Source organism: Chlorocebus sabaeus, chromosome 17 (genome assembly GCF_047675955.1).
Source record: "Chlorocebus sabaeus isolate Y175 chromosome 17, mChlSab1.0.hap1, whole genome shotgun sequence".
In the NCBI taxonomy this organism is placed as follows: Eukaryota; Metazoa; Chordata; class Mammalia; order Primates; family Cercopithecidae; genus Chlorocebus; species Chlorocebus sabaeus.
Window position 1 is genome coordinate 73,129,266 of NC_132920.1, and position 27,707 is coordinate 73,156,972.

The following is a 27,707-nucleotide window of genomic DNA, read 5'->3' on the forward strand; positions in this document are numbered from 1 at the left end:
AACCCTCAACACATATAAACAAATTTTTTTAAAAAGACAGAGAAAAAGGAAAAGTAAGCAACATCAAACTTACGAAAAAGTTTTAAGACTATTACAACAAACTCCTATAAATCATTGAAAGTCACTCATTGTTAATATTTTACCATATTTATTTCTATATATAGACATATCAATTTATGTCCATATTTACTGTGTAAGACAGTAATATACACATTTATTCTTATTCTTTTTTTCTGGAATATTTGGGAGTAAATTTCAGAGATCATGAGCTCTTACCTTAAGCGTATATCTCAACTAAGCACAAAGACATCCTTTTATATAAGCCTTATGCAATGATGAAATTCAGAGTATGATGCAGGGAGAGTAAAATTAAAAAAATTTTTTTTTTTTGAGAAGGAGTCTCACACTATCCCCCAGGCTGGAGTGCAGTGGTGCAATCTCGGCTTACTGCAAGCTTGCCTTCTGGGTTCAATCAGTTCTGATGCCTCAGCCTCCTCAGTAGCTGGGATTACAGGCACCTGCCAACACGCCTGGCTAATTTTTGTATTAGTCAGTGAAACAGACAGCGTTTCACCATGTTGAGCAGGCTGGTTTTGAACTCCTGATCTCAAATGATTCACCCACCTTGGCCTCCCAAAGTGTTAGGATTACAAGCGTGAGCCACTGCACCTGACCAAAAAAATTTTTTAAAGACAGAAAAGAGTCCGGGTGCAGTGACTCATGCCTGTAATCCTAGCATTTTGGGAGGCCAAGGCAGGTGGATCACTTGAGGTCAGGATTTCAAGACCAGCCTGCCCAATATGGTGGAACCCCACCTCTACTAAAAATACAAAAATTAGCTGGGCATGGTGGCATGCGCCTGTAATCCCAGCTACTCAGGAGGCTGAGGCATGAGAATTGCTTGAACCTGGGATGGGAAGGTTGCAGTGAGCCAAGATTGTGCCACTGTACTCCAGCCTGGGCAACAGAGCAAGACTGTGTCTCAAAAAAAAAAGACAGAAAAGAAATTCAGATAATTTAATGCTGATACAGTGCTATTATCTAACATAAAGTCCATAGTCATATTTTGCTAATTGTTAAATATTGTCCAAAGCAGCTTTTTTTTTTTTTTTTTGAGATAGGATCTTACTGTGTTGCCCAGGCTGGAGTGCAGTGGTACGATCTCAGCTCACTGTAACCGCTGTCTCCCAGGCTTGGATGATCCTCCCACCTCAGCCTCCCAAGTAGCTGCAACCACAAGCGCTCACTATCATTCCTGGCTACTTTTTGTATTTTTTGTAGAGATGAGTTTTTGCAGTGTCACCCAGGCTGGTCTCAAACTCATGGACCAAGGGATCTGCCTGCCTCGGGCCCCCAAAGTGCTGGGATTACAAGTATGAGCCACCAAGCCTAGCCCAAAGCAACCTTTTTATTCCCAATCTAGGGTCATGCGTTGCATTTGTTATTTCTCTTTAATGTCTTTTATCTGGAACAGTTTGTCAATCTTTAATGATGCCGACATTTTTAAAGTGTAGAGGCCACTTTTACCTATCTTTTGAGTTTTAAAATAATGTGGCTAGGCATGGTGGCTCACGCCTGTAATCCCAGCACTTTGGGAGGCTGGAGGCAGGTGGATCACAAGGTCAAGAGATCGAGACCATCCTGGCCAACAAAAATTAGCTGGGTGTGGTGGCATGCGCCTGTAGTCCCAGCTACTTGGGAGGCTGAGGCAGGAGAATTGCTTGAACCCGGAAGGCGGAGGTTGCAGTGAGCAGAGATGGTGCCACTGCACTCCAGCCTGGCGACACAGCAAGACTCTGTCACACACACACACACAAAAAAGTATATTGTGTGTTTAAGATGGAGGATGAATAATTGGCTAGGCACAGTTACTCTCACCTGTAATACCAGCACTTTGGGAGGCCAAGGTAGGAGGATCACTTAAGCCTAGAAGTTCAAGACCAGCCTGGGCAACATAATGAGACCCTGTCTCTACAAAAAAAAAAGAATTGATGATCCTAGTTTCTGGTGAGTGTTATCCTGATGTATGTCTTCAAATATTCTATTACTTTGAGCAAGATACTTTTATATATTTGCTTTGGTAGTATACAAATTATAATAACCCTTTCTCTTTTTTTTTTGAGACAGAGTCTTGCCCAGGTGGGGTGCAATGGCAATGGTGCAAGCTCGGCTCACTGCAGCCTCCACCTCCTGGGTTCAAGCGATTATCCTGCCTCAGCCTCCCAAGTAGCTGGGATTACAGGCCCCTGCCACCACGCCTGGCTAATTTTTTGTATTTTTTAGTAGAGACAGAGTTTTACCATATTGGCCAAGCTGGTCTCAAACTCCTGGCCTCAGGTGATCCACCCGCCTTGGCCTCCCAAAGTACTGGGATTACAGGCATGAGCCACGGCGCCTGGCCCAGACAAAGCAAGGAGTCCCTGGGTGGGCACAAAAACACTTTCTTTGTTTTTTTGTTTTTGTTTTTGTTTGAGATGGAATCTCACCCTGTCATTCAGGCTGGAGTGCAGTGGTACAATCTCGGCTCACTGCAACCTCCGCCTCGCGGGTTCAAGTGATTCTCCTGCCCCAGCCTCCCTAGTAGAGACAGGATTTCACCATGTTGGCAAGGCTGGTCTCAAACTTCTGACCTTGTGATCCACCCGCCTCGGCCTCCCAAAGTGTTGGAATTACAGGCGTGAGCCACTTGTGCTTGGCAATAACTTTTTTAAAAAAGTAACAATGGCCAGGCACAGTGGCTCACGCCTGTAATCCCAGCACTTTAGGAGGCTGAGGCAGGTGGATCACCTGAGGTCAAGAGTTCGAGACCAGTCTGGCCAACATAGTGAAACCCTGTCTTTACTAAAAATACAAAAGCTGGCGGGGCATAGTGGCACACACCTGTAATCCCAGCTACTCGGGAGGCTGAGGCAGGCAGAATCGCTTAAACCTGGGAAGCGGAGGTTGCAGCCCTGAGATTGCACCATTGCACTCCAGCCTGGGTGACAGGGTGAGACTGTCTCAAAAAAGAAGAAAAGAAAATAACTACAAGACTATTACTATACCCAGCAAAACAAAATTTCTGGACTGGGCACAGTGGCTCACAGTGGCTGTCAGCACTTTGGGAGGCCAAGTTGGGAGGATCGCTTGAGTCCAGGAGATTGAGACCAGCCTAGGTAACATAGTGAGACCCTGTCTCTACAAAAAACTTAAAAATTAGCCAGGCATTGTGGCTTTCACTTGTAGTCCCAGCTACTGGGGAGGCTAAGGTGGGGGATTGCTTGAGTTCAGAAATTGAAGGCTGTAATGAGCTATGATCAAGCCATTGCATTCCAGCCTCGGGGACAGAATGAGACCTTGTTTCTAAAAAAAAAAAAACCATAATTTCCTAACATCATCTTGCACTCAGTATTCAGTTTTCTCTATTTGCCTCAAAATGTTTTTTACAGTTGTTTTATTTGAACTGGGGACCTTATTGGTGATATGTTTTGTTGATGACTGTTGTGATACCTCAGTTCTGGTTTTCTTCGTTTAGAGTTTAAACAGGAGACACACAGCAAAAGAAGAGTGTCATAGAGTAATTTGTTGCAAAACAAAAATAGTATTTTAAAAGTTAGTTGCATAATAGGCAGTACACCCTGAGAGCAAGAATTCAGGGTGGACTCCTTGCTCATTGAGAATGAGAAATCAAATACTCAAATACTGACACTAAGGAGACTCCCTGTATGGGAGTTTTACGTGCTTATTAATAGGAGGTAGAAAGAGTTGTTACTTGTAAGCATGTTCTGGGTGGTCTTCTGGGTGCACATGTGTAGTAAGTAGCTGTACATGCTTGTTCATACATCACATGTCTTATTAGCATCTTAAATCTCCACCCACGGATGTGTCTTTTACTATTAAAATAAGTAAAGGGTCAGTTTGAGGACAAGTAAAATCAAAGTGCACATGCTCTCTACAGGGCAAAGTCCCTACTGAAGATAGCATTGCTTGAATGAGCTCAATGACAATGCGAATACTGAGGTTTACTGTGCTGATTGTATGGTCACCATGGTTGCTGCCTCCCAAGAACATGGTTACTTCTTTGATTACCTATCCTGCCTTAGTTTTATAAGAGGCTCCCTCCTCTTTTTTCTCTTTTAAGCATTACATATGGAAGAAATTGAGTCATTTGTTCTCTAAAATTTCCCTCATTCTTCATGTGTCTGATTGTATCCCTCTGATGACTTGATCATGTTCCTCTAAACTATTTCCTTTAAACTACTGGTTACGGCCAGGGGTGGTGACTCATGCCTGTAATCCCAGCACTTTGGGAGGCTGAGGCAGGTGGATCACCTGAGGTCAGGAGTTTGAGACCAGCTTGACCAACATGGTGAAACCCTGTCTCTACCAAAAATACAATAATTAGCTGGGCGTAGTGGTGCCTGCCTGTGATCCCAGCTACTTGGGAGGCTGAGGCAGGAGAATTACTTGAACCCAGGACACGGAGGTTGCAGTGAGCTGAGATCACGCTACTGCACTCCAGCCTGGGCAACAGAATGAGACTCCATCTAAAAAAAAAAAATTAAACTACGGGTTAGATTTAGAGGTTTGCTTAAATTTTAACTTCATCTTTTGGGATGTTTATTTTTGGCAAGAATACTTCATAAGTAATACTAGGCATTATGCACAAGTTTGGTGTCTTAAAATCAGTACATATCATGTGGAATTTATTTGGATAAGAGAGAAACTAGTAGAGAAGCAAATCAGTATTGCATCTGGTTACTGTTTTTCAGCCAGAAGATCAGCTGCCATGTTACTTGACTCACACCAACCCTAGAGTGGATGAGATTGTCCTTAAGAACCTTCACCTTAATAGTCATGTTAAGGAAACAACAAGAGGACCTCGGTAAGGACAAAATGTCAGTGCTCGATTACTTTAAGGAATGATGTCAATCCTCTTTTGTTCATTTCAAGTTTATTTAAATGTTCTGTTCTAGATATTGTCCCTCCATTGAATCAAAAGTTTTGCGTTTTCCAAACCGTCTACATCAGGTTTGGTTGGAACCTGAAGGAATGGATTCTGACCTTATCTACCCACAGGGGTTATCTATGACGCTACCAGCTGAGTTACAAGAGAAAATGATCACCTGTGTCAGAGGCTTGGAGAAAGCTAAAGTGATTCAGCCAGGTAAAGAGGATCACAGCTGCCCTTCAGTATAAAATCGTCATTGTTTTAATGGTCAGTAAGGAGGCCTTAGCTACAGCCATTGTTGCTCAGAGCCTCAGAAGATGAAGCCCAACACCTGTATGTTTTAAATAGGCTGTTTTTTGTTTGTTTGTTTGTTTGTTTTGAGACAGAGTTTTGCTCTTGTTGCCCAGGATGGAGTGCAATGGCGCGATCTTGGCTCACCACAACCTCTCCCTCCCAGGTTCAAGTGATTCTCCTGCCTCAGCCTCCTGAGTAGCTGGGATTATAGGCATGCATCACCATGCCTGATTAATTTTGTATTTTTAGTAGAGACACGGTTTCTCCATGTTGGTCAGGCTGGTCTCGAACTCCCGACCTCAGGTGATCCACCCATCTCAGCCTCCCAAAGTGCTGGGATTACAGGTGTGAGCCACTGCTCCCGACCTAGTCTGTTTTTAAAGGGCATTTAAGGGTAATGTTTGCATCTCTACCTTGAGCAAATCCAGCTCTGTATTTACTTATTTAATGTCTCTATTCTTTGGTCAGGCTATGGTGTTCAGTATGATTACTTAGATCCCCGTCAGATCACTCCTTCCCTGGAGACTCACTTAGTTCAACGACTCTTCTTTGCTGGACAGATCAATGGTACCACTGGTTATGAAGAAGCTGCAGCTCAAGTAAGAAGTTGTTAAAATGTTAATGTTAACTGAAAGGGACAATTTTTTTTTTTTTTTGAGACAGAGTCTTGCTCTGTCGCCCAGGCTGGAGTGCAGTGGTGCGGTCTTGGCTCACTGCAACCTCCGCCTCCTGCGTTCATGCCATTCTCCTGCCTCAGCCTCCCGAGTATCTGGGACTACAGGCGCTTGCCACTACGCCCGGCTAATTTTTTGTATTCTTTAGTAGAGATGGGGTTTCACTGTGTTAGCCAGGATGGTCTCAATCTCCTGACCTCATAATCCACCCACCTCGGCCTCCTAGAGTGCTGGGATTATAGGCGTGAGCCACCGCGCCTGGCCGAAAGGGACTATTTAACTGGTATTTCTCCTTTTAATGTCTGTTGTGTTAACTATATAGATCTTAGATACAACTCATACTAATAGAAGACAATTTCTGTTTGGGGGTGTTTGGAGATGGCTTTTGTAGATAATAGGATCTTTTTTGTTTTTGTTTTTGAGACAGAGTCTTGCCCTGTTGCCAGGCTGGAGTGCAGTGATAGGATCTCCCAGGTTCAAGCGATCCTCCTACCTCAGCCCTCCTGAGTAGCTGGGACTGCAGGCATGCACCACAACACCCAGCTAGTTTTTGCATTTTTAGTGGAGATATGGTTTCACTGTGTTGGCCAGGCTGGTCTCAAACTCCTGACCTCAGGTGATCCACCTGCCTTGGCCTCCCAAAGTTCTGGGATTACAGGTGTGAACCACCTGGCCCAGCCAATAATAGGATTATTAAAACACTATGGCTTTATTACTCTTTTCTGAGCTCCTGTGTGATATCGTATTTTGATTAGATGTATTGCTTCTGAAGTTTAAAATTTATTTTAATATACTTCATTAGGAATTATTATATTATTATTCCTTAGAAGTCAGAAATTATTTTATTTTTATTTGCAGTGGGAAAAGGCTAGAGAAATGTCACAGGTGGGTTTTAAAAAAAGATTAACCGGCTGGGCATGGTGGCGTACACCTGTAATCCCAGCACTCTGGGAGGCTGAGGAGAGAGAATTGCTTGAGCCAGGAGTTAGAGACCAGCCTGAGCAATGTAGTGAGACCCCATCTCTACAAAAATATGTAAAAATTAGCCAGGTGTGATGGCATGTGCCTATAGTCCCAGCTACTTGGGAGGATGAGGTGGGAGGATTGCTTAAACTCAGGAAGTCGAGGCTGCAGTGAGCCAAGATTATGCCACTATACTCCAGGCTAGGTGACAGAGGAAGACCCTGTCTCTGGATTAAAAAAAGATTAGTCCCCGCAGAGGCTTATCAGGAAGATTAGATAGATATCTCTGAAAACAATGAATCATAGCATTCTAAAGTGATATATTACCCATATTCTATTTCTGAATATGGATCATATTTTCTACCTCTATTATATCCTTTAGGGGCAATACTTGCTTTCTTTGTGTCCCATGCCATTGTTTCCGGGTAGTGTTCTGAATGGGATAGCCCTTTGTTCCGTTCATAATGGCCTTTTAAACATTGTAGTGCTCTCGTAGGGTGTGATAGCTGGAATCAATGCCAGTCTTCGGGTCAGTCGCAAGCCTCCTTTTGTGGTTAGCCGAACAGAAGGTTACATAGGAGTCTTGATTGATGACCTCACCACTCTGGGCACCAGCGAACCATACCGCATGTTTACCAGCCGAGTAGAGTTCCGTTTGTCACTGCGCCCTGATAATGCTGACATCCGGCTCACGCTGCGAGGTAATTCTTTCCTGAGTCCTGCAATCCAGCCAGGCATGGTGGCTCACACCTATAATCTAAGCAATTTGGGAGACCAACGCAAGAGGATCACTTGAGGCCAGGAGTTTAAGACCAGCCTGGGCAACATAGTGAGACCCTGTGTCTACGAAAACATTTGCTTTAAAAACCACACTTCTCATTATATTCTCTTTCTCCCTTCCCTAGGGTATAAAGACGCTGGCTGTGTGTCCCAACAACGATATGAAAGAGCTTGTTGGATGAAGTCTTCTTTAGAAGAAGGCATTTCTGTGTTGAAATCTATTGAGTTTTCGAGCTCTAAATGGAAGAATTTAATCCCAGAGGTTTCTATAAGTACTAGTAGAAGTCTGCCTGTCAGGTATGCATTTTTAATATAGACTTTTCTCACTTTTTATAGAAAAATAAGATCATTTCAGAGAGACATTACCTATGTGTTCCTATCTACACATTTCAAATGAATGTAGCTTGTTTTTGGCTTCTTTTCAAAATCCTTTAGGTGTAACTCATCTGTTTTCTAAGTACTAAAAAATATATGGCTGGATGCAGTGGCTCACACCTATAATCCTGGCATTTTGGGAGGCCAAGGCAGTTGGATCACTTGAGGTCAGGAGTTCAAGACCCGCCTGGCCAACATGGCGAAATCCCATCTCTGCTAAAAATACAAACATTAGCTGGACGTGGTAGCACATGCCTGTAATCCCAGCTACTTGGGAGGTTGAGGCAGGAGAATCACTTGAACCTAGGAGGCAGAGGTTGTAGTAAGCCAAGATGGTGCCTCTGCACTCCAGCCTGGGTGACAGGGTGAGACCCTATCTCAAAGAAAAGAAAAAAATCACATATATATGGAATCATATATATATATATTCTAAATTATTATTTTTATTTTTTATATGATTTCTCTGTGGCTCCCATTGAGTTCTTTTGGCTTTCATAAGATTTAGAAGACTCAAACCAAGAAAAATAGTTACCTGCTTTCTTTTCTAGGTTTGGAGCAATGTGGAATTATCTCATCTTGTCCATGAGCTATAGCAAGGAAACTCCTTTGTTTTTAGTTAGTTTTTTTTTTTTTTTTGAGACAGAGTTTCACTCTCATTGCCCAGGCTGGAGTGCAATGGTGCAACCTCAGCTCACCGCAACCTCCCAGCTTCTGGATTCAAGCGATTCTCCTGCCTCAGCCTCCCAAGTAGCTGGGATTATAGGCATGGGCCACCAAGCTCGGCTAATTTTGTATTTTTAGTAGAGACAGGCTTTCTCCATGTTGGTCACATTGGTCACGAATTCCCAACCTCAGGTGATCCCTCTGCCTCGGCCTCCCAAAGTGCTGGGATTATAGGCGTGAGCCACCATGTCTGGCGGAAACTCCTTTGATAAATAAAGCAGTATTATAAATTCTGTGGACTGACTTGAAGAGTCCCTTGCTACATCTTAGGGTTAGGGTTTTTTGTCCTTTTCTGTCCATCATTCTAGTTATATGGCCTCTGAGTCTAAAAGACATTAATATAGAACATTTTTGCTCCATATATATATATATTCCTAAGGATCTTACATAATTCAAAGTCTATATATTTTACCCTTGATTTTTCCTATTTGAAAAAATTTAAACTAATTAGAATGAGAGAAGATCCCCAGAAGGCATAAATCTGCAATCATTGTAGCTTAGAAGTACATTATGCACATTATGGTGGCATTGATCATGGAGCTGTGTCTCCAGTATATTTTCCCCCTTTTTAAATCCCCATTTTCCTTATTATTACTATTATTTTTTTGACTTAAAGATATAACATTTTGACCGGGCGCGGTGGCTCAAGCCTGTAATCCCAGCACTTTGGGAGGCCGAGACGGGCGGATCACGAGGTCAGGAGATCGAGACCATCCTGGCTAACACGGTGAAACCCCGTCTCTACTAAAAAATACAAAAAACTAGCTGGGCAAGGTGGCGGGCGCCTGTAGTCCCAGCTACTCGGGAGGCTGAGGCAGGAGAATGGCGTGAACCCGGGAGGCGGAGCTTGCAGTGAGCTGAGATCCGGCCACTGTACTCCAGCCTGGGCGACAGAGCGAGACTCTGTCTCAAAAAATAAAAAATAAAAAATAAATAAAAAAAAAGGATACAACATTTTAATTCTGTTCTTCATTATCTCTAATCTTTCCAGTTGTTCCTTCCTTAATTGCAATCTGACATATGTCCTTGTTTGGATTTCATTTCGTCAGGGTGTTTTATCTTTTCTAACTTCTGTTCCTGAGTTTTCAGTGTCTTTTTTTTTTTTTTTGAGATGGAGTCTCTCTCTGTCACCCAGGCTGGAGTGCAGTGGCACAATCTTGGCTCACTGCAACCTCTGCCTCCCAGGTTCGTGTGATTCTCCTGCCTCAGCCTCCCAAGTAGTTGGGATTACAGGCGCCTGCCACCACATCTGGCTAATTTTTTTTTTGAGATGGAGTCTTACTCTGTCAGGAGTGCAATGGCATGATCTCGGCTCACCGCAACCTCCGCCTCCCGGATTCAAGCAATTCTCCTGCCTCAGCCTCCTGAGTAGCTAGGATTACAGGCGTGCACCACCACACCTGGCTAATTTTTGTATTTTTAGTAGAGACAGGGTTTCACCATGTTGGCCAGGCTGGTCTCGAACTCCTGACCTCAAGCGATCCACCTGCCTTGGCCTCCCAAAGTGCTGGGATTACAGGCATGAGCCACCATGCCTGGCCCAAGTTTTTATTTTCATGAGGGTTTCCCAAAGCACTAGCACCACCAATGAAACAGATTTTTAATAATAGTAACAGCAGGTTTTGAAGAATTTGCATAATCATCCTCCATATCAGGGGATCTCATTCATAGAAATGACAGCCTCATTCACAAATAAGGATGGTGGACATCTTTCTCCATTCAGACTGCTATAACAAAACACCTTAGACTGGATAATTTATAAACAACAGTAATTTATTGCTGACAGTTTTGGAGACTGTGAAGTCCAAGATCAAGGCACCAGCAGATTAAGTGTCTGGTGAGCGCTTGCTGTTTACTTCCAAGATGGTGCCTTCTTGCTGTGTTCTCACATGGCAAAAGGGCAAAAAACTCCCCAACCCTCTTTTATAGGGGCACTAATCCCACTTATGAGCGCCAGAACCTTCATGCCCTGATCACCTCCTAAGGGCCCCACCTCTAAAAACTATCATATTGAGTATTAAATTCCAACATATCGCCGGGCGCGGTGGCTCAAGCCTGTAATCCCAGCACTTTGGGAGGCCGAGACGGGCCGATCACGAGGTCAGGAGATCGAGACCATCCTGGTTAACATGGTGAAACCCCGTCTCTACTAAAAAATACAAAAAACTAGCCGGGCGAGGTGGCAGGCGCCTGTAGTCCCAGCTACTCGGGAGGCGGAGGCAGGAGAATGGCGTGAACCCGGGAGGCGGAGCTTGCAGTGAGCTGAGATCCGGCCACTGCACTCCAGCCTGGGCGACAGAGCGAGACTCCGTCTCAAAAAAAAAAAAAATAAATAAATAAAAAAAATAAAATAAATTCCAACATATGAATTTAAGTGGGGGATACCACCAACATTCAGACTATAGCAGTGGATATATTTGTTTACCAGCTAACTGGCACCAGGAAATGGTTGTAGTGTAAGCAGTTTAAAATTGACTTATTTCTCCAGCTGTGTATTCATTTGTTTAAATTTAGGAGAGTTCACAGTATTTCAAAAGTTGGACAAAGAATTTATAACACAGGCCAGGCATAGTGGCTCATGCCTGTAATCCCAGCACTTTGGGAGGCTGAGGTGGGCGGATCACTTGAGGCCAGAAATCAAGACACGGCAAAATCCTGTGTCTACTAAAAATACAAAAATTAGCGGAGCGTGGTGAAGCACACCTGTAATCCCAGCTATTCAGGAGGCTGAGGGTGGAGAATCACTTGAACTTAGAAGGCAGAAGTTGGAGTGAGCCGAAATCACAACATTGCACTCCAGCCTGTGTAACACAGTGAGTCTCTGTATCAAAAAAAAAAAAAAAAAAAGAATTTATATAACACTATGTTTTCTTTTATAACAAATATTATGCTAATTCATATAATAGGAACTTGCATTGAATGTGACTAATGCGTATTGAGGAATACTGAGAGTTTGGGAAGTGATCATTTTCAAAAGTCTCAGATGCTAACTGATGAATAACATGATGAACAAAGAAAACGTATCACCTATGTTTTTAGCATACCAATCCCACGAGTAGCCATTTTGTTTAGATGGATTTTTTTAAAAAGGTAAGTTTAAAAAGGTAATTTGGCCAGATTCCTTTTTAATTCAGGCATATTTCCCTTCAGGAGGAATCAGTCTACATATTTGATTTGAGAATATTTGCAGTCTACCCCTTAGACTTTTTTTTTTTTTTTTGAAACAGAGTCTCCCTCTGTCACCCAGGCTGGAGTGCAGTGGCGCGATCTTGGCTCACTACAACCTCTGCCTCCTGGGTTCAAGTGATTCTCCTGCCTCAGCCTCCCGAGTAACTGGGACTAGAGGCGCTTGCCACCATGCCTGGCTAATTTTTGTTTGTATTTTTAGTAGAGACAGGGTTTCACCGTGTTAGCCAGGATGGTCTCAATCTCCTTACCTCGTGATCTGCCTGCCTCGGCCTCCCAAAGTGCCGGAATTACAGGTGTGAGCCACTGTGCCCAGCCTTAGCCTTTCTTTTTTTTTTTTTTTTTTTTTTTTGTTTTGAGATGGAGTCTCGCTCTGTCGCCCAGGCTGGAGTGCAGTGGCCGGATCTCAGCTCACTGCAAGCTCCGCCTCCTGGGTTCACGCCATTCTCCTGCCTCAGCCTCCCTATAGCTGGGACTACAGGCGCCCGCCACCTCGCCCGGCTAGTTTTTTGTATTTTTTAGTAGAGATGGGGTTTCACTGTGTTCGCCAAGATGGTCTCAATCTCCTGACCTCGTGATCCACCCGTCTCGGCCTCCCAAAGTGCTGGGATTACAGGCTTGAGCCACCGCGCCCGGCCCTTAGCCTTTCTTAATGAACTCACTTGATCAATGCCCAGACATATAAACCTTAAAAGATTTTAAAATCTGGTGAAAAATACACTTGCTGCATACATGCCAGACTATGTAGCAAGCACTGACCAGTTGAACCTGACTCTGAACAGGCATTTAACAGAAGAGATACACAAATGCATGTACATGTGCACCTATGCATAACACATATACACACATTTCCCGTCAGGATTACGGGGAAATGTGTTGATGTCGTAGGTAGCTCAGAAATTCCCTCCTGGCTTTGTTGAAGTATGCTAACTTACCCATTCTTTGCCAGAGCTCTGTACTCTGAGGCTTAGGCCTGATTCAAAGCAGGTCTTGAAGTTTGGAGTTGAGAATAGCTCAAAGCCTTGTGAACAGATTATTTTAAAACTATCTCGAATTCTGGGGCTCAGGTGATCCTCCTAGTGCTGGGGGTTACAGACTCCCAAAGTGCTGGGGTTACAGACATAATCCCCCCAAAAAAGAAGAACATAATTACCATCTTAACTATTTGTAAGTGTACATTTCAGTAGTTTAAGTATATTCATATGGTTGCAAAATAGATCTCCAGGACTTTTTCATCTTGCAAAACTCAAATACTATAGCCATTAGACAATAACTCCCCCTTTCTCTCCTTCCCCTAGCCCCTGGTAACCCTATTCTACTCTGTTTCTATGGATTTAGATAACTCAGAAGTAGAATCATACAGTATGTGGCCGGGCGCGGTGGCTCATGCCTGTAATTCCAGCACTTTGGGAAGCCGAGGCGGGCAGATCACCTAAGGTCAGGAGTTTGAGACCAGCCTGGCCAACATGGTGAAACCCCGTCTCTACTAAAAAATACAAAAATTAGCCAGGCATGGTGGCAGGCACCTTAATCCCAGCTACTTGGGAGGCAGAGGCAGGAGAATCGTTTGTACCCAGGAAGCGGAGGTTGCAGTGAGCCGAGATCAAGCCATTGCACTCAAACCTGGGGGACAAGAGCAAGGCTTCTCTCAAAAAAAAAAAAAAAAAAAAAGACTCAGAGACTCATACAGTATGTGTTTTTGTGACTGGCTTATTTCATGTAACATAATGTCCTCTAGATCAGGCATGGTGGCTTGTGCCTGGAATCCCAGCACTTTGGGAGGCTAAGGTGGGAGGATCCCTTGAGCCCAGGAGTTTGAGACAAAGTTGAGAACATAGTGGGTCCCTACCTCTACAAAAAAAATCCAGAAATTAGCTGGAATGGTGGTGTACACATGTTTTCCCAGCTATTTGAGAGGCTGAGGTGGGAGGATCCCTTGAGCCCAGGAAGTCGAGCTGCAATAAGCTGTGTTTGTGCCACTACCCTCCAGCCGGGGTGACAGAGCAAGACCCATTCTCAATAATAATAATAATAAATGTTTTCAAGGTTCATCTACCTTGTAACATCACAGAATTTTCTTCCTTTTTAAGGTTGAATGATATTCCTTTTTTTTTTAATCATATCCATTTTTTTGCCCATTTTTAAAATCAATTTATGTATATACCACATTGTGTTTATCTATTCATCTGTTGATGGACACTTAAGTTGCTTTCACCTTATTGTAAATGTAAATGTTAATGTACATGTTAGTGCTGCTATGAACATGGGTATACAAAGATATCTTCAAGACCCTGCTTTCAATTTTTTTTTTTTTTTTTTTGAGACAGTCTCACTCTGTCATTCAGGTTGGAGTGGCGCAATTTCTGCTCACTGCAACCTTCGTCCCCGGGTTCAAGCTATTCTTGTGCCTCAGCCTCCCAAGTAGCTGGGATTACAGGCACCCACCACCATACCTGGCTACTTTTTGTATTTTTAGTAAAGATGGGGTTTTGCCATGTTGGCTAGGCTGGTCTCGAACTCCTGACCACCTGCCTTGGCCTCCCAAAGTGCTGGGATTACAGGCATGACCCACCACACACCTGACCCCTGCTTTCAGTTTTTTTGAATGTGTACCCAGAAGTGGAATTGCAGCATCGTATGGTAGTTCTAGGTCTTTGTGGGGGTTTTTTCCTCAGTTTTTTTTTTTTTTTTTTCAGAGACAGAGTCTCACTATGTTGCCCAGGCTGGAGTCCAGTAGCTTTTCACAGGCACAGATCCCACTGCTAATCAGCACAGGAATTTTGGCTGACCTGGGCTGGCTCACCCCTTCCTAGGCAACCTGGTAATCCTTCGCTCCTGAGAGGTCACCATATTGATGCTGAACTTAGTGTGGATACCCAATTAGCGTAGCACACTGCATCCCAGAACTCCTGGGCTCAAGCTGTCCTCCCGCCTCAGCCTCCCGAGTAGCTGGGACTACAGGCTCACACCACCATACCTGGCAGTAGTTCTAGTTTTAATTTTTTGAGGAACTGTTTTCCACTGTGATCGCATCATTTTACAATCCCTTTAACATTGCACAAGATTTCTCATTTCTCCACATACTCACCAACAGTTGTCATCTTCTGTTTTTTGATAGTAGTCACCCTAATGGATATGAGGTGATATTTCATTGTGGCTTTGATTTTATTTCTCTGATGATTAGTGGATGTTGAGCATCTTTTCATGTGCTTGTTAGCTGTTTTTATATCATTGGAGAATTATCTATTCAAATTCTTTGCCCATTTTTTAAATCAGTTTAGTTTTTTTTTCCTAGAGACAGGGTCTTCCTCTATCACCCAGGGTAGAGTGCAGTGGTACAGTCATAGCTCACTGCAGCCTTAAGCTCCAGGACTCAGGTGATCCTCCCACCTTAGCCTCACAAGTAGCTAGGACCACAGGTGCACACCACCACATCCAGCTAGATTTTTATTTCTTGTAGAGACAAGATCTTGCTGTGTTGCCAAGGTTGGTCTTGAACTCCTGGCCACAATTAACTCTCCCACCTCGGCCTCCCAAAGCACTAGGATTACAGACGTAGTCACCATGCCTCGCCAGATTTTTTTATAGTTGAATTGTAGTTCTTTTTTTTTTTTTTTTTTGAGACGGAGTCTTTGCTCTGTCACCCAGGCTGGAGTGCAGTGGCCGGATCTCAGCTCACTGCAAGCTCCGCTTCCCGGGTCTACGCCATTCTCCTGCCTCAGCCTTCTGAGTAGCTGGGACTACAGGCGCCCACCACCTCGCCCGGCTAGTTTTTTTTTTTGGATTTTTTTAGTAGAGACGGGGTTTCACCGTGTTAGTCAGGCTGGTCTCGATCTCCTGACCTTGTGATCCGCCTGTCTCGGCCTCCCAAAGTGCTGGGATTACAGGCTTGAGCCACCGTGCCCGGCCGAATTGTAGTTCTTTATATATTCTGGATATTAGCCCCATTTCAGATACATGATTTGCAAGTATTTTCTCTCATTCTGTGGATTGTGTTTTCACTCTGTTGTTTTTGTCCTTTGATGTACATTTTTTAAAAATTTAATGTAGGCTGGGCACGGTAGCTTGTGCCTGTAATTCCAGCACTTGGGAGGCTGAGGCAAGCAGATCACCAGAGGTCAGGAGTTTGAGACCAGCCTGGCCAGTGTGGCGAAACCCCATCTCTACTAAAAATACAAAAAACAAACACAAAAAAACAAAAAAAACAAATTAGCCACACATGGTGGCACATGTCTGTAGTCCCAGCTGCTGAGGGGGCTGAAGCACAAGAATCGCTTGAACCTGGGAGATGGAGGTTGCATTGAGCAGAGATCATGCCACTGCACTCCAGCCTGGGTGACAGAGCAAGACTCCGTCTAAAACAAAACAAAACAAAACAAAACAAAAAAACACGAAATTGGATGTAGTTCCATTTGTCTACTTTTGCTTTTGGTGTCAACCAAGAAATCACTGGCAAAGCTAATGTCATAAAGCTTTTCCTATGTTTTCTTCTAGAAGTTTTATAGCTTAAGGCCTTTCCTTAGGTCTTTAATCCATATGGTATTGATTTTTGTATATGACATAAGGTAAGGGTCCAACTTCATTCTTTTGCTACTTGGATATCCAGCTTTCTCAACATTATTTGTTGAAGAGACTGTTCTTCCCCCATTGGGTGGTCTTGGTAGCTTGTCAAAATCATTCGATTATATAGTGAGGGTTTATTTCTGGGTTTTCTTTCTTTTTTTTTTTTTAATTAAGTTCTAGGGTACATGTGCACAACATGCAGGTTTGTTATATATGTATACTTGTGCCATGTTGGTGTGCTGCACCCGTTAACTTGACATTTACATTAGTGGTATATCTCCTAATGCTATCCCTCTCCACTCCTCCAACTCCACAGCAGGCCCTGGTGTGTGATGCTCCCCACCCTGTGTCCAAGTGTTCTCATTGTTCACTTCCCACCTATGAGTGAGAACATGCGGTGTTTAGTTTCCTGTCCTTGCGATAGTTTGCTCAGAATGATGGTTTCCAGCTCCATCCATGTCCCTACAAAGGGAGTTCATGAACTCATCCTTTTTTATGGCTGCATAGTATTCCATGGTGTATATGTGCCACATTTTCTTAATCCAGTCTATCATTGATGGACATTTGGGTTGGTTCCAAGTCTTTGCTATTGTGAATAGTGCTGCAATAAACATATGTATGCATGTGTCTTTATAGCAGCATGATTTATAATCCTTTGGGTATATACCCAGTAATGGGATGGCTGGGTCAAATGGTATTTCTAGTTCTAGATTCTTGAGGAATCACCACACTGTTTTCGACAATGGTTGAACTAGTTTACAGTCCCACCAACAGTGTGAAAGTGTTCCTATTTCTCCACATCCTCTCCAGCACCTGTTGTTTCCTGACTTTTTAATAATCGCCATTCTAACTGGTGTGAGATGGTACCTCATTGTGGTTTTGATTTGCATTTCTCTGATGGCCAGTGATGATGAGCATTTTTTCATGTGTCTGTTGGCTGCATAAATGTCTTCTTTTGAGAAGTGTCTGTTCGTATCCTTTGCCCACTTCTCGATGGGATTGTTTGATTTTTTTCTTGTAAATTTGTTTAAGTTCTTTATAGATTCTAGATATTAGCCCTTTTTCAGATGGGTAGATTGTAAAAATTTTCTCCCATTCTGTAGGTTGCCTGTTCACTCTGATAGTAGTTTCTTTTGCTGTACAGAAGCTCTAGTTTAATTAGATCCCATTTGTCAATTTTGGCTTTTGTTGCCATTGCTTTTGGTATTTTAGTCATGAAGTCCTTCCCCATGCCTGTGTCCTGAATGGTATTGCCTAGGTTTTCTTCTAGGGTTTTTATGGTTTTAGGTCTAACATTTAAGTCTTTAATCCATCTTGAATTAATTTGTGTATCAGGTGTAAGGAAGGGATCCAGTTTCAGCTTTCTACATATGGCTAGCCAATTTTCTGTTTCTGGGTTTTCTATTCCACTGGTCTATATATCTGTCTTTGTGCCAGTACCATGCTGTTTTAATTACTGTAGCTTTGTAATATGTTTGAAATCAGGAAGTGTAAGGCCTCTAACCATGTTCTTTTTTCAAAATTGTTTTGATTATTTGGGGTCCCTTGTGATTCCATATAAATTTTAGGATGAAATTTTCTATTTCTAAAAAAAAAAAAAAAAAAAAATGCCATGGCAATAACCTTTTAAATAAATTACAACTAAATAAAGGCATATATAAGTGAAGTAAGTAATAATTAACAGAGCAATAAGTGACCTAGCTAGGTCCATTTTAGGAGAGGGTCTGGGTCAAGTTGGGGGTGGGGGCTTTGTAATATCAAGAGGGGAGACCTGAGATCAGTATAAAAGGGATTAAAGTGGTCATACGAGCACCAGCACTTCTGAAGACTAAACATAGCTGAAGTTTTGCTCACTAGTTTGATCTCAACAAGTGCCAACGAATTAAGTTATTGGAAATCTCAGTGGATCTATGTACATTAATACTTAGGCATGTTCTTTTGTTGGCCTAGGTAAGTTGCCTGGGAATTTTGGTAATTATCCCCACTATCTGCATACATTGTTCTCCTCTCCCAAGGAAAGGTAAGGCATTGGCCATGGAGGCTTTAGCCCATCCAGAGTGGGTAGTAGAAGTAGAACTGAGAAGTGACTATCAAAAATTTCCATGTGGTAAAAGTTGACATGTAGATTATACCAAATTAGGAGAAAAAAAAATATATATCAGACAGAATATTTATGAACCGGCCAAGCACAGTAGCCCACTCATGTAACCCTGGCACTTTGGGAGGCCGAGGTAGGCAGATCGCCCGGGCAACATGACAAAACCCTGTCTCTACAAAAAAAAAAAAAAGAAAAAAGAAAAGAAAAAGACTTATGAACCCCTATATCATTTTTATCAGTTTATTTTGCAGAGACTTAAAACATGCACATAGTGGCCTCTTGTTCTTGCTTAGGGAGTTCTGTAAAAGAAAGCAGGAGATCCCTGTCATGGTTCCTACCATGCTAAAGGATGACTAATTCACAGGACTGTAGGACTTAACATGGCATAGATGTAAAGTACATTCCAATGCTTAGGGAATTCAGTGAAATCCTTGTTATGAGATGATATTCTATATGAAAGGAAAGACAAATGGATTACAGTGATGCAACCCTTACCAGCAACTTAATTCTCCTGATAAGGAGTTGGGGAGAATCAAATAATACGTCTTATTGAGGTCCTACTGTTTAGCAGATGCTGCTGCATTTGCTCACTATACTTAGAAATAATCTTCTGGGGCTGCGTGCAGTGGCTCATACCTGTAATCCCAGCACTTTGGGAGGCTGAGGCAGGCGGATCACGAGGTCAGGAGTTCAAGACCAGCCTGGCCAGCATGGTGAAACCCCGCCTCTACGAAAAATACAAAAAATTAGCCGGGCATGGTGACCCATGCCTATAGTCCCAGCTACTAGGGAGGCTGAGGCAGGAGAATTGCTTGAACCCAGCAGGTGGAGATTGCAGTGAGCCAAGATTGTACCACTGCACTCCAGTCTGGGCGAGAGAGCAAGACTCCATCTCAAAAAAAAAAAAAAAGAGAAATAATCTTTTGGTATTTATTCCGAGATTTGGTATTATTTCAAAAAATCTTTTTCTTGATCTGCCTTATATGACATGCATCCTTATGTTAATGAAACTTTCGTATATTTGCAGAGCTCTCGATGTTCTGAAGTATGAGGAAGTTGACATGGATTCATTAGCCAAGGCTGTTCCAGAGCCCTTGAAGAAGTATACTAAATGTAGAGAGCTGGCTGAAAGACTGAAAATAGAAGGTAGAAATTAATTTTTGACTTAACATACCTTTATCATTTGTGCAAATTAAGAATAGACAACAGATTCATTATTACTGTTGAACCAGCATAGTGTTAACTTCTGTGCTCTTCAAAAGTGTGGTCCTGAGCTAACAGCATTGCAATACCTGCAAGCTTGTTAGAAATACAGAATCTTGGCTGGGCATGGTGGCTCACATCTGTAATCCCAGCACTTTGGGAGGCCGAGGCGGATGGATCACAACATCAGGAGATCGAGACGATCCTGGCTAACACGGTGAAACCCCGTCTCTACTAAAAATAGAAAAATTAGCCGGCGTGATGGCAGGTGCCTGTAGTGCCAGCTACTCGGAAGGCTGAGTCAGGAGAATGACGTGAACCCAGGAGGCGGAGCTTGCAGTGAGCCAAGATTGTGCCACTGCACTCCAGCCTGGGTGACAGAGCCAGACTCCATCTCGAAAAAAAAAAAAAAAAAAAAGGGAAATACAGACTCTCAGGCTTCACCTGAGACCCACTGAGAATCTATATTTAAACATGCTTTTCAGGTGATCTATGTGCACCTTTCAAATAAGTGGTACTGCAGAGTCCTCCTAAAAATAAATGTATATATGTATGTGTGTGTGTATTTTTTTTTTTTTTTTTTGAGATGGAGTTTCCTTCTTGTTGCCCAGGCTGGGGTGCAGTGGCATGATCTTGGCTCATTGCAACCTCAAGCGATTCTCCTTTCTCAGCCTCCTTAGTAGCTGGGGTTACAGGCATGCACCACCACGCCTGGCTAATTTTTTGTATTTTTAGTGGACACGGGGTTTCACCAAGTTGGCCAGGCCGGTCTGGAACTCCTGGCCTCAGGTGATCCGTCCACCTCAGCCTCCCAAAGTGCAGGGATTACAGGCATGAGCCACTGTGCCTGGCCAAAAATAAATATTTTTTATAGGAGGGCTCCATAGTACCACTTATTTGAAATGTGCATATATATGAATATGTATATATATATGTGTGTGTGTGGTTTTTTTTTTTTTTTTTTGAGACGGAGTTTCACTCTTGTTGCCCAGGCTGGAGTGTAATAGTGCGATCTTGGCTCACTGCAACCTGCACCTCCCAGGTTCAAGCGATTCTCCTGCCTCAGCCTCCCAAGTAGCTAAGATTACAGGCACCTGCTACCAGGGCCCCACCACTGGGCCCAGCAAATTTTTGTATTTTTAGTTGAGACAGGGTTTCATCACATTGGCTAGGCTGGTCTCAAACTCCTGACCTCAGGTGATCCGCCTGCCTCGACCTCCCAAAGTGCTGGGATTACAGGTGTGAGCCACTGTACCCAGTGTATATATTTATATATATATATATTTTAACTCTGAACTTCCTTTTTATACTCTCCCCACCTAATGTTTTAATAATGAGAAAAATAATACTACCTTTGGCTTTGACGGTATACTGAAATACTTTACCACTGACAAAGATTTACTTTGTATCAATACTCTTTATCAGTTTATAGACCATCAAAGCCACAGGTGTCTTTGGTAGTTGCTCTGCATTTTTTAAAGTTTTCCATAATGAAAATTTTTATTATGAAAATACTGAAGCTGAGCATAGTGGCTTACGCCTGTAATCCCAGCACTTTGGGAGGCTGAGGTGGGCAGATCATCTGAGGTCAGGAGTTCGAGACTAACCTGGCCAACATGGTGAAACCCCATCTCTACTAAAAATACAAAAAAATTAGCCGAGCATGGTGGTGGGCACCTATAATCCCAGCTACTCGGGAGGCTGAGGCAGGAGAATTGCTTGCACCCAGGAGGCGGAGGTTGCAGTCAGCCTTTTCTTTTTTCTGAGACGGAGTCTCGCTCTGTTGCCCAGGCTGGAGTGCAATAGCGCTATATCGGCTCACTGCACTCTCCACCTCCTGGGTTCAAGCGATTCTCCTGTCTTAGCCTCCCGAGTAGCTGGGATTACATGTGGATGCCACCACGCCCAGCTAATTTTTTGTATTTTTAGTAGAGATGGCGTTTCACCATGTTCCCCATGCTGGTCTCGATCTCCTGAGCTCAGACAGTCTGCCCGCCTCAGCCTCCAAAAGTGTTAGTATTACAGGTGTAAGCCACCATGCCTGGCCACAAATTCTTTTTTTTACTTTTAGTTTTCCAGATATTTGAAAAGGACATGCACTAAACTACTAGACAGAATGTTGTAGTTAATATGCAAGACACTCCATTTATCTTAGCTTCAGTTTCCTCCTATGTAAAAGGGAACACCTACCCAACCCATCTCATGAAGTGAATGTTGAATGAGATGATGTACACAAAAGCTTTTTATAAATTGTAAGAGGCTACATGAATGTAAGTTGTTAGTATAATATAATCTGGGTATTATAACATGATTCTGATTTTGTTCACCAGCCACTTATGAATCGGTGTTGTTCCATCAGCTACAAGAAATAAAGGGAGTTCAGCAAGATGAAGCTCTCCAACTGCCAAAAGACATAGATTATTTGACTATCAGGGATGTGTCTTTGTCCCATGAAGTTCGAGAGAAACTACATTTTAGTCGTCCGCAGACGGTAAGAAAAATAGGCAGGAGAATAGAAACAAGTTATAGATAAAGATGCAGTGCTTTTTTAAACCTGGGGTTACAATGGCTGTATAACATTTTACTTAATAATAAGAAACTTCTAGCCTGGGCAACACAGCAAGACCCCATCTGTACAAAAATACAAAAATTAGCTGGGCATGGTGGCATGCACCTGCAGTGCCAGCTACTCGGGAGGCTGAGGTGGAGGATACCTGAGCGCAAGACACTGAGGCTGCAGTGAGCCATGATCACACCACTGCACTCCAGCCTGGGCAACAGAGCAAGACCTTGTCTCAAAAAAAAAAAAAAAACTTGACCTCAAATTTTTTTCTTATGTTTCTAAGAACATAAGAAACATTTCTTATGTTTCTAAGACAGATGTTGGTATGTCTGTATGAGAGATGATAAAGCTTAACTTTAATTAAATAACTGGAAGTCAAGAATTGGTTTGATTGGAACTATTCTCTAGTCCCAACCACGTGATAAAGCATCAGTGCAAACTATGCAAGATAGTACACGTGTATGGCTTAAAGGAAACCATACTAGGTTAAAATATAACTCATATTAGTGGTTTTCAAGTCACTACTTGGAGTCCTCCCTAGGAGTTCCATAGTGTTGCCTTGGGAACTAATGGGAGAAAGAGGGGAGCCAAAGAGTACCCCCACCACATGCTTCAGACTGATTGTGAAAGGGTGTATGCATGTGCCTTTGTGTAAACAAATAAACCTTTAATTTACTATATAGTAATTAGTATTGGGCTTCTAATAAATGTTTAAAGACTGATAAACTTTACTTACTGATTCTGAGATACACTTTTCTCCACATTTTAACATCTCTAAAATTGCATCTTTTTTTTTTTTTTTTTTTTTTTGAGACGGAGTCTTTGCTCTGTCGCCCAGGCTGGAGTGCAGTGGCACGAACTCGGCTCACTACAAGCTCCGCCTCCCGGGTTTACGCCATTCTCCTGCCTCAGCCTCCCGAGTAGCTGGGACTACAGGCGCCCGCCACCTCGCCCGGCTAGTTTTTTGTATTTTTTTAGTAGAGACGGGGTTTCACCGTGTTCGCCAGGATGGTCTCGATCTCCTGACCTTGTGATCCGCCCGTCTCGGCCTCCCAAAGTGCTGGGATTACAGGCGTGAGCCACCGCGCCCGGCCTACTTTTTTTTTTTTTTAAATGGAGTCTCACTCTGTCACCAAGCTGGAGTGCAGTGGAACAGTCTTGGCTCACTGCAACCTCTGCCTCCTGGGTTCAAGCGATTCCCCTACCTCAGCCTCCCAAGTAGCTGGGACTACAGGCATGCGCCACCACACGTGGCTAATTTTTTTTTTTTAATTTTTAGCAGAGACAGGGTTTCACCATATTGGCCGGGATGGACTCGATCTCCCGACCTCAGGATCTATCCGCCTTGGCCTCTCAAAGTCCTGGGATTACAGGTGTGAGCCACAGCGCCTGGCCAATTGCATCTTTAATATCTCAAAAGTTGATGGTGTGTCACGGTGTAATGGGCTTTTTTTTTTTTTTTTTTTAGTAGTGGTTCATAAAATAAAGGGGCATATTACAAAAGTACAGACTGTAGGAAAATTTGAAAAAAACTATTTTTACAGGGAGGAGTGATTTCATTAATATAACATGGTATTCTTAGCAACAGTCATCATGGAAACCAGGAAAATAAGCCTTAAATTTTATAACACTGTCCTTTCCTATTGATTTCAGGTTATGTTTGTATGGATAATCATAGGCTACACTGCCACACTGCCCAACATGATAGCCACTCACCAATTGTGGTTATTTACATTAATTAAAATTAAATAGGCCAGGTGCAGTGGCACGCACCTATAGTCCCAGCTACTTGGGAGGCTGAGGTGGGAGGATCACTTGAGCCCAGGAGGTAGAGGCTGCAGCAAGTCATGATTGTACCACTACACCCCAGCCTGGGTGACAGAGTGAGACCCTGTCTCAAAAAAAAAAGAAAAGAAAAAGAAAAAATTAAATAAAATGTAAAATTTAGCTCTTCAGTCTTACTAGTCACATTTCGAGTGCCCAGTAGCCACATATGACTAGTGGCAACCATACTGGACACCACATTATTGCAGTGCACATGTTATAGAAGATTTCCATCATCACAGAAAGTTCAGCTGAACAGCACTGGTCACAGGAGTTCAGAACCCCTTACCCACAATTCCGTAATACAAAAGGCTCTGGCAGAAGTTTGCACAAGCTCATTTGGTAGCAAAACTGAGTTCAGTTCACATGAGGCTATATGGTCTTTATACTGTTTAGAGTGAATATTCATACCTTTCACTGTAAAAATACACTGCAGAAGTATTAATAGGATTTAAAATGTGGGGTGCTTGCCCCACATACTATTGAGGCTGTTACGTTATATACAGCCTCAAGGATTATATATATCTTATTGCAAAAACATAGGCCTCAAGGATTTCATTTCTTTTTATTTTTTTGAGAGAGGGGCTTACTCTGTCACCCAGGCTGGAGTGCAGTGGCATGATCACAGCTCACTGCATTCTCAACCTCCCAGGCTCAAGCTATCCTCCCACCTTTGTTTTCTGAGTGGCTAGTACTACAAGTGTGCACCACTATGCTAACCTAATTTTTTTTTATTTTTTGTAGACACAGAGTCCCACTATTTTGCCCAGACTGGCCTCAGGAATTTCAAATAAGGGACTGTGGACCTATATTTGAAGAAAGGAACTTGATTACAGTTTTTCTTAGTTTAATGGGAAGAAAAAGTAGATACTCTAACATCTATTAGTTATGTGATCTTACACAAGCTATTTTAACATTCCTGTGCCTCAGTTTCCCATTTGTAAAATGAAGACAAAATAATATTTCTTTTATCTACTTTATGAAGTAATACATTGATAATACATCAAAATAATAATTAAGAAAATATTGTATAAACTATACTATACAGATTGTTATTTGGAGGAAAATAGATTTGATCTGATATAGCATAGCTCACTTACATTTCTCTTGTGGTATTGATTCTTAGATCGGGGCTGCTAGTCGTATACCTGGAGTAACACCTGCTGCCATCATCAATCTGCTGAGATTTGTGAAGACCACTCGACAAAGACAGGCAGCTATGAATGAATCACTCAAGACTGATCAATGCTTACGTGATGCAGATAGACTTCAAGAGAGACAGTTATAGCTTTCAATTCGTCAAAGATTTTTAAAGAGCATGTAAATCATTTGATCAATATACAAGAGTATAGATAAAAGAATTATTTAGCACATGTTAAAATAGCTTTATTAGGTTACTGTGGGTTTGCCATTAATTTACGAATGGGATAGAAATTATAATTGTGCTTTTTTGTGTATATGATAAAACTAGTTGTAAACAATTTGTATTCTTTTTTTTTTTTTTTTTTTTTTGAGACGGAGTCTCGCTCTGTTGCCCGGGCTGGAGTGCAATGGCCGGATCTCAGCTCACTGCAACCTCTGCCTCCCGGGTTTACGCCATTCTCCTGCCTCAGCCTCCTAAGTGATTGGGACTACAGGCGCCCGCCACCACGCCCGGCTAATTTTTTGTATTTTTTAGTAGAGACGGGGTTTCACCGTGTTAGCCAGGTTGGTCTCGATCTCCTGACCTCGTGATCCGCCCGTCTCGGCCTCCCAAAGTGCTGGGATTACAGGCTTGAGCCACCGCGCCCGGCCAACAATTTGTATTCTTTCTTTAAGGAGCTCTAATACAATAACTTTGTGCAGTGTTCATCAAAGAGAGAAATAGTGAACCTAAAACTAAACCTGGAAAAAAACTCAACATGCAGATTTGCCTACTCATAGGGACTTTGCCTGTTAAGTCTACCAAATTAAAAGTCTTATCATTCAATTTGTTTTGAGAGTTAGTAATCTTTTGCTTGGTTATACTAGGCTAGGAAACAATATCAAAGCCCTTAAATTCTCAAGACTAAAGACTTGAGATTATATAAAACTATCCAGAATCATTCAGCTAATACTATTGAAATATAGAATGTAGGGTGAAAGTTGACAGAAATCTGTACTTCTTCAGGAAATCCTCACTGGTAATTGTTTTGAACATTAATGAAAGCCCTGTAAAATAGAAAGATTGGAAATCACCATTGTTTCCTATTATCCGCAATGTGGATACTTATTTGGTGACCTAGTTATGGGAGAATTAAGTAACGTTAGTGATTTTATATCATACCATCAAAATATTTTCTTAAGAAACTGTCATGGCCATCTTTTCTTAACAGTGAAGACAGATCCATAGTAACTGGTGAGTGGCGTTTCCCTGTTTTTAAGTCAGAATGACAGAAAAAAACAGAACAGTGCTAGTACCCCTCTTCCTCTCTAGTACTTCAGTGGTATGCCGACACAGGGGTTAGAGTGGGATAATCAGCTGGGTCTTTTGACTCAGATACCTCAGATGCCTCAACCATTCTGAATAGACTAAGGGATGAATACAGCCAAATGGGCCAGACAGCCCTGCTTGTCTCTGGAATTCCAACCCGAATCTCTGGTGTCAGCCTAGGGAGAAGCTCCCATGTCAGCTTCAGGCCAAAGCAGGTACTCAGAAGAGTTCTGAGGGCCCCAAAGTCACTTTGGCTACAGATGTGTATGTTAAGCCTGATTATGGGTGTGAGGCAACCAAGTATCTTGTTACTATAATTGCATATGGCCACTTGGATGTAGCTTAGTTTTCATGGGTTTATTTTATCTAATTTTAGTCTTTCCAGAAAGCAATAAGATCAGTAACAAGTAAAAAGTATTTGTAATGCTGGATAATTTAGCAATGTTGAATTCTTTTTAATACTTGATTTAGTAATTTCAAAAGGTGGAAACTTTGTCATAGCTACTCCTGGGCAAAATTCTTATTACAGAGACAATATTAATTACAATACCACATTGTATATCTATTTTGAAAAGAGGCTGCGTGCAGCGGCTCACGCCTGTAATCCCAGCACTTTGGGAGGCTGAGGTGGGGTGGATCACCTGAAGTCAGGAGTTCAAGACCAGCCTGGCCAACATGGCAAAACCCCATCTCTACTAAAAATACAAAAATGAACTGGGCATGGTGGCACAAGCCTGTAGTCCCAGCTACTCAGGAGGCTGAGGCAGGAGAATTGCTTGAACCTGGGAGGCAGAGGTTGCAGTGAGCTGAGATTGTGCCACTGCACTCCAGCCTGGGTGACAGAGTGAGACTCCGTCTCAAAAAAAAAAGGAAAAGAAGGTATTTTGTGTTTTTGTGCTACCTATTTAGCAAAATAATAAAATTCATTGTTTCTAAACTTTTTTTTCTGATTAAATACAAGAGTAAAAGCAATGAATGGAGCGCCTTTTGAATAGAATATAACAAAAATTTATCTTAAAGAAACGGGAAGTAGCCGGGCGCGGTGGCTCACGCCTTTAATCCCAGCACTTTGGGAGGCT

General features: G+C 42.5%; 1 protein-coding gene across 2 annotated transcripts in view; it reads left to right on the top strand.

Annotated features, from left to right (window-relative positions):
• MTO1 (mitochondrial tRNA translation optimization 1) overlaps window positions 1-26,145 on the top strand; it is a 38,564-nt gene extending 12,419 nt beyond the window's left edge. For both annotated transcript variants that reach the window (XM_008013486.3, XM_008013487.3), the window contains exons 5-12: window positions 4,752-4,864; window positions 4,956-5,146; window positions 5,693-5,823; window positions 7,358-7,562; window positions 7,767-7,938; window positions 19,614-19,732; window positions 22,120-22,280; window positions 25,303-26,145. In XM_008013486.3, coding sequence (XP_008011677.3) covers window positions 4,752-4,864; window positions 4,956-5,146; window positions 5,693-5,823; window positions 7,358-7,562; window positions 7,767-7,938; window positions 19,614-19,732; window positions 22,120-22,280; window positions 25,303-25,464 — 1,254 coding nt within the window. In that variant the 3' untranslated portion in view covers window positions 25,465-26,145. The remainder of the gene's footprint in view (window positions 1-4,751; window positions 4,865-4,955; window positions 5,147-5,692; window positions 5,824-7,357; window positions 7,563-7,766; window positions 7,939-19,613; window positions 19,733-22,119; window positions 22,281-25,302) is intronic.
• The last annotated feature ends 1,562 nt before the right edge of the window (window positions 26,146-27,707 follow it).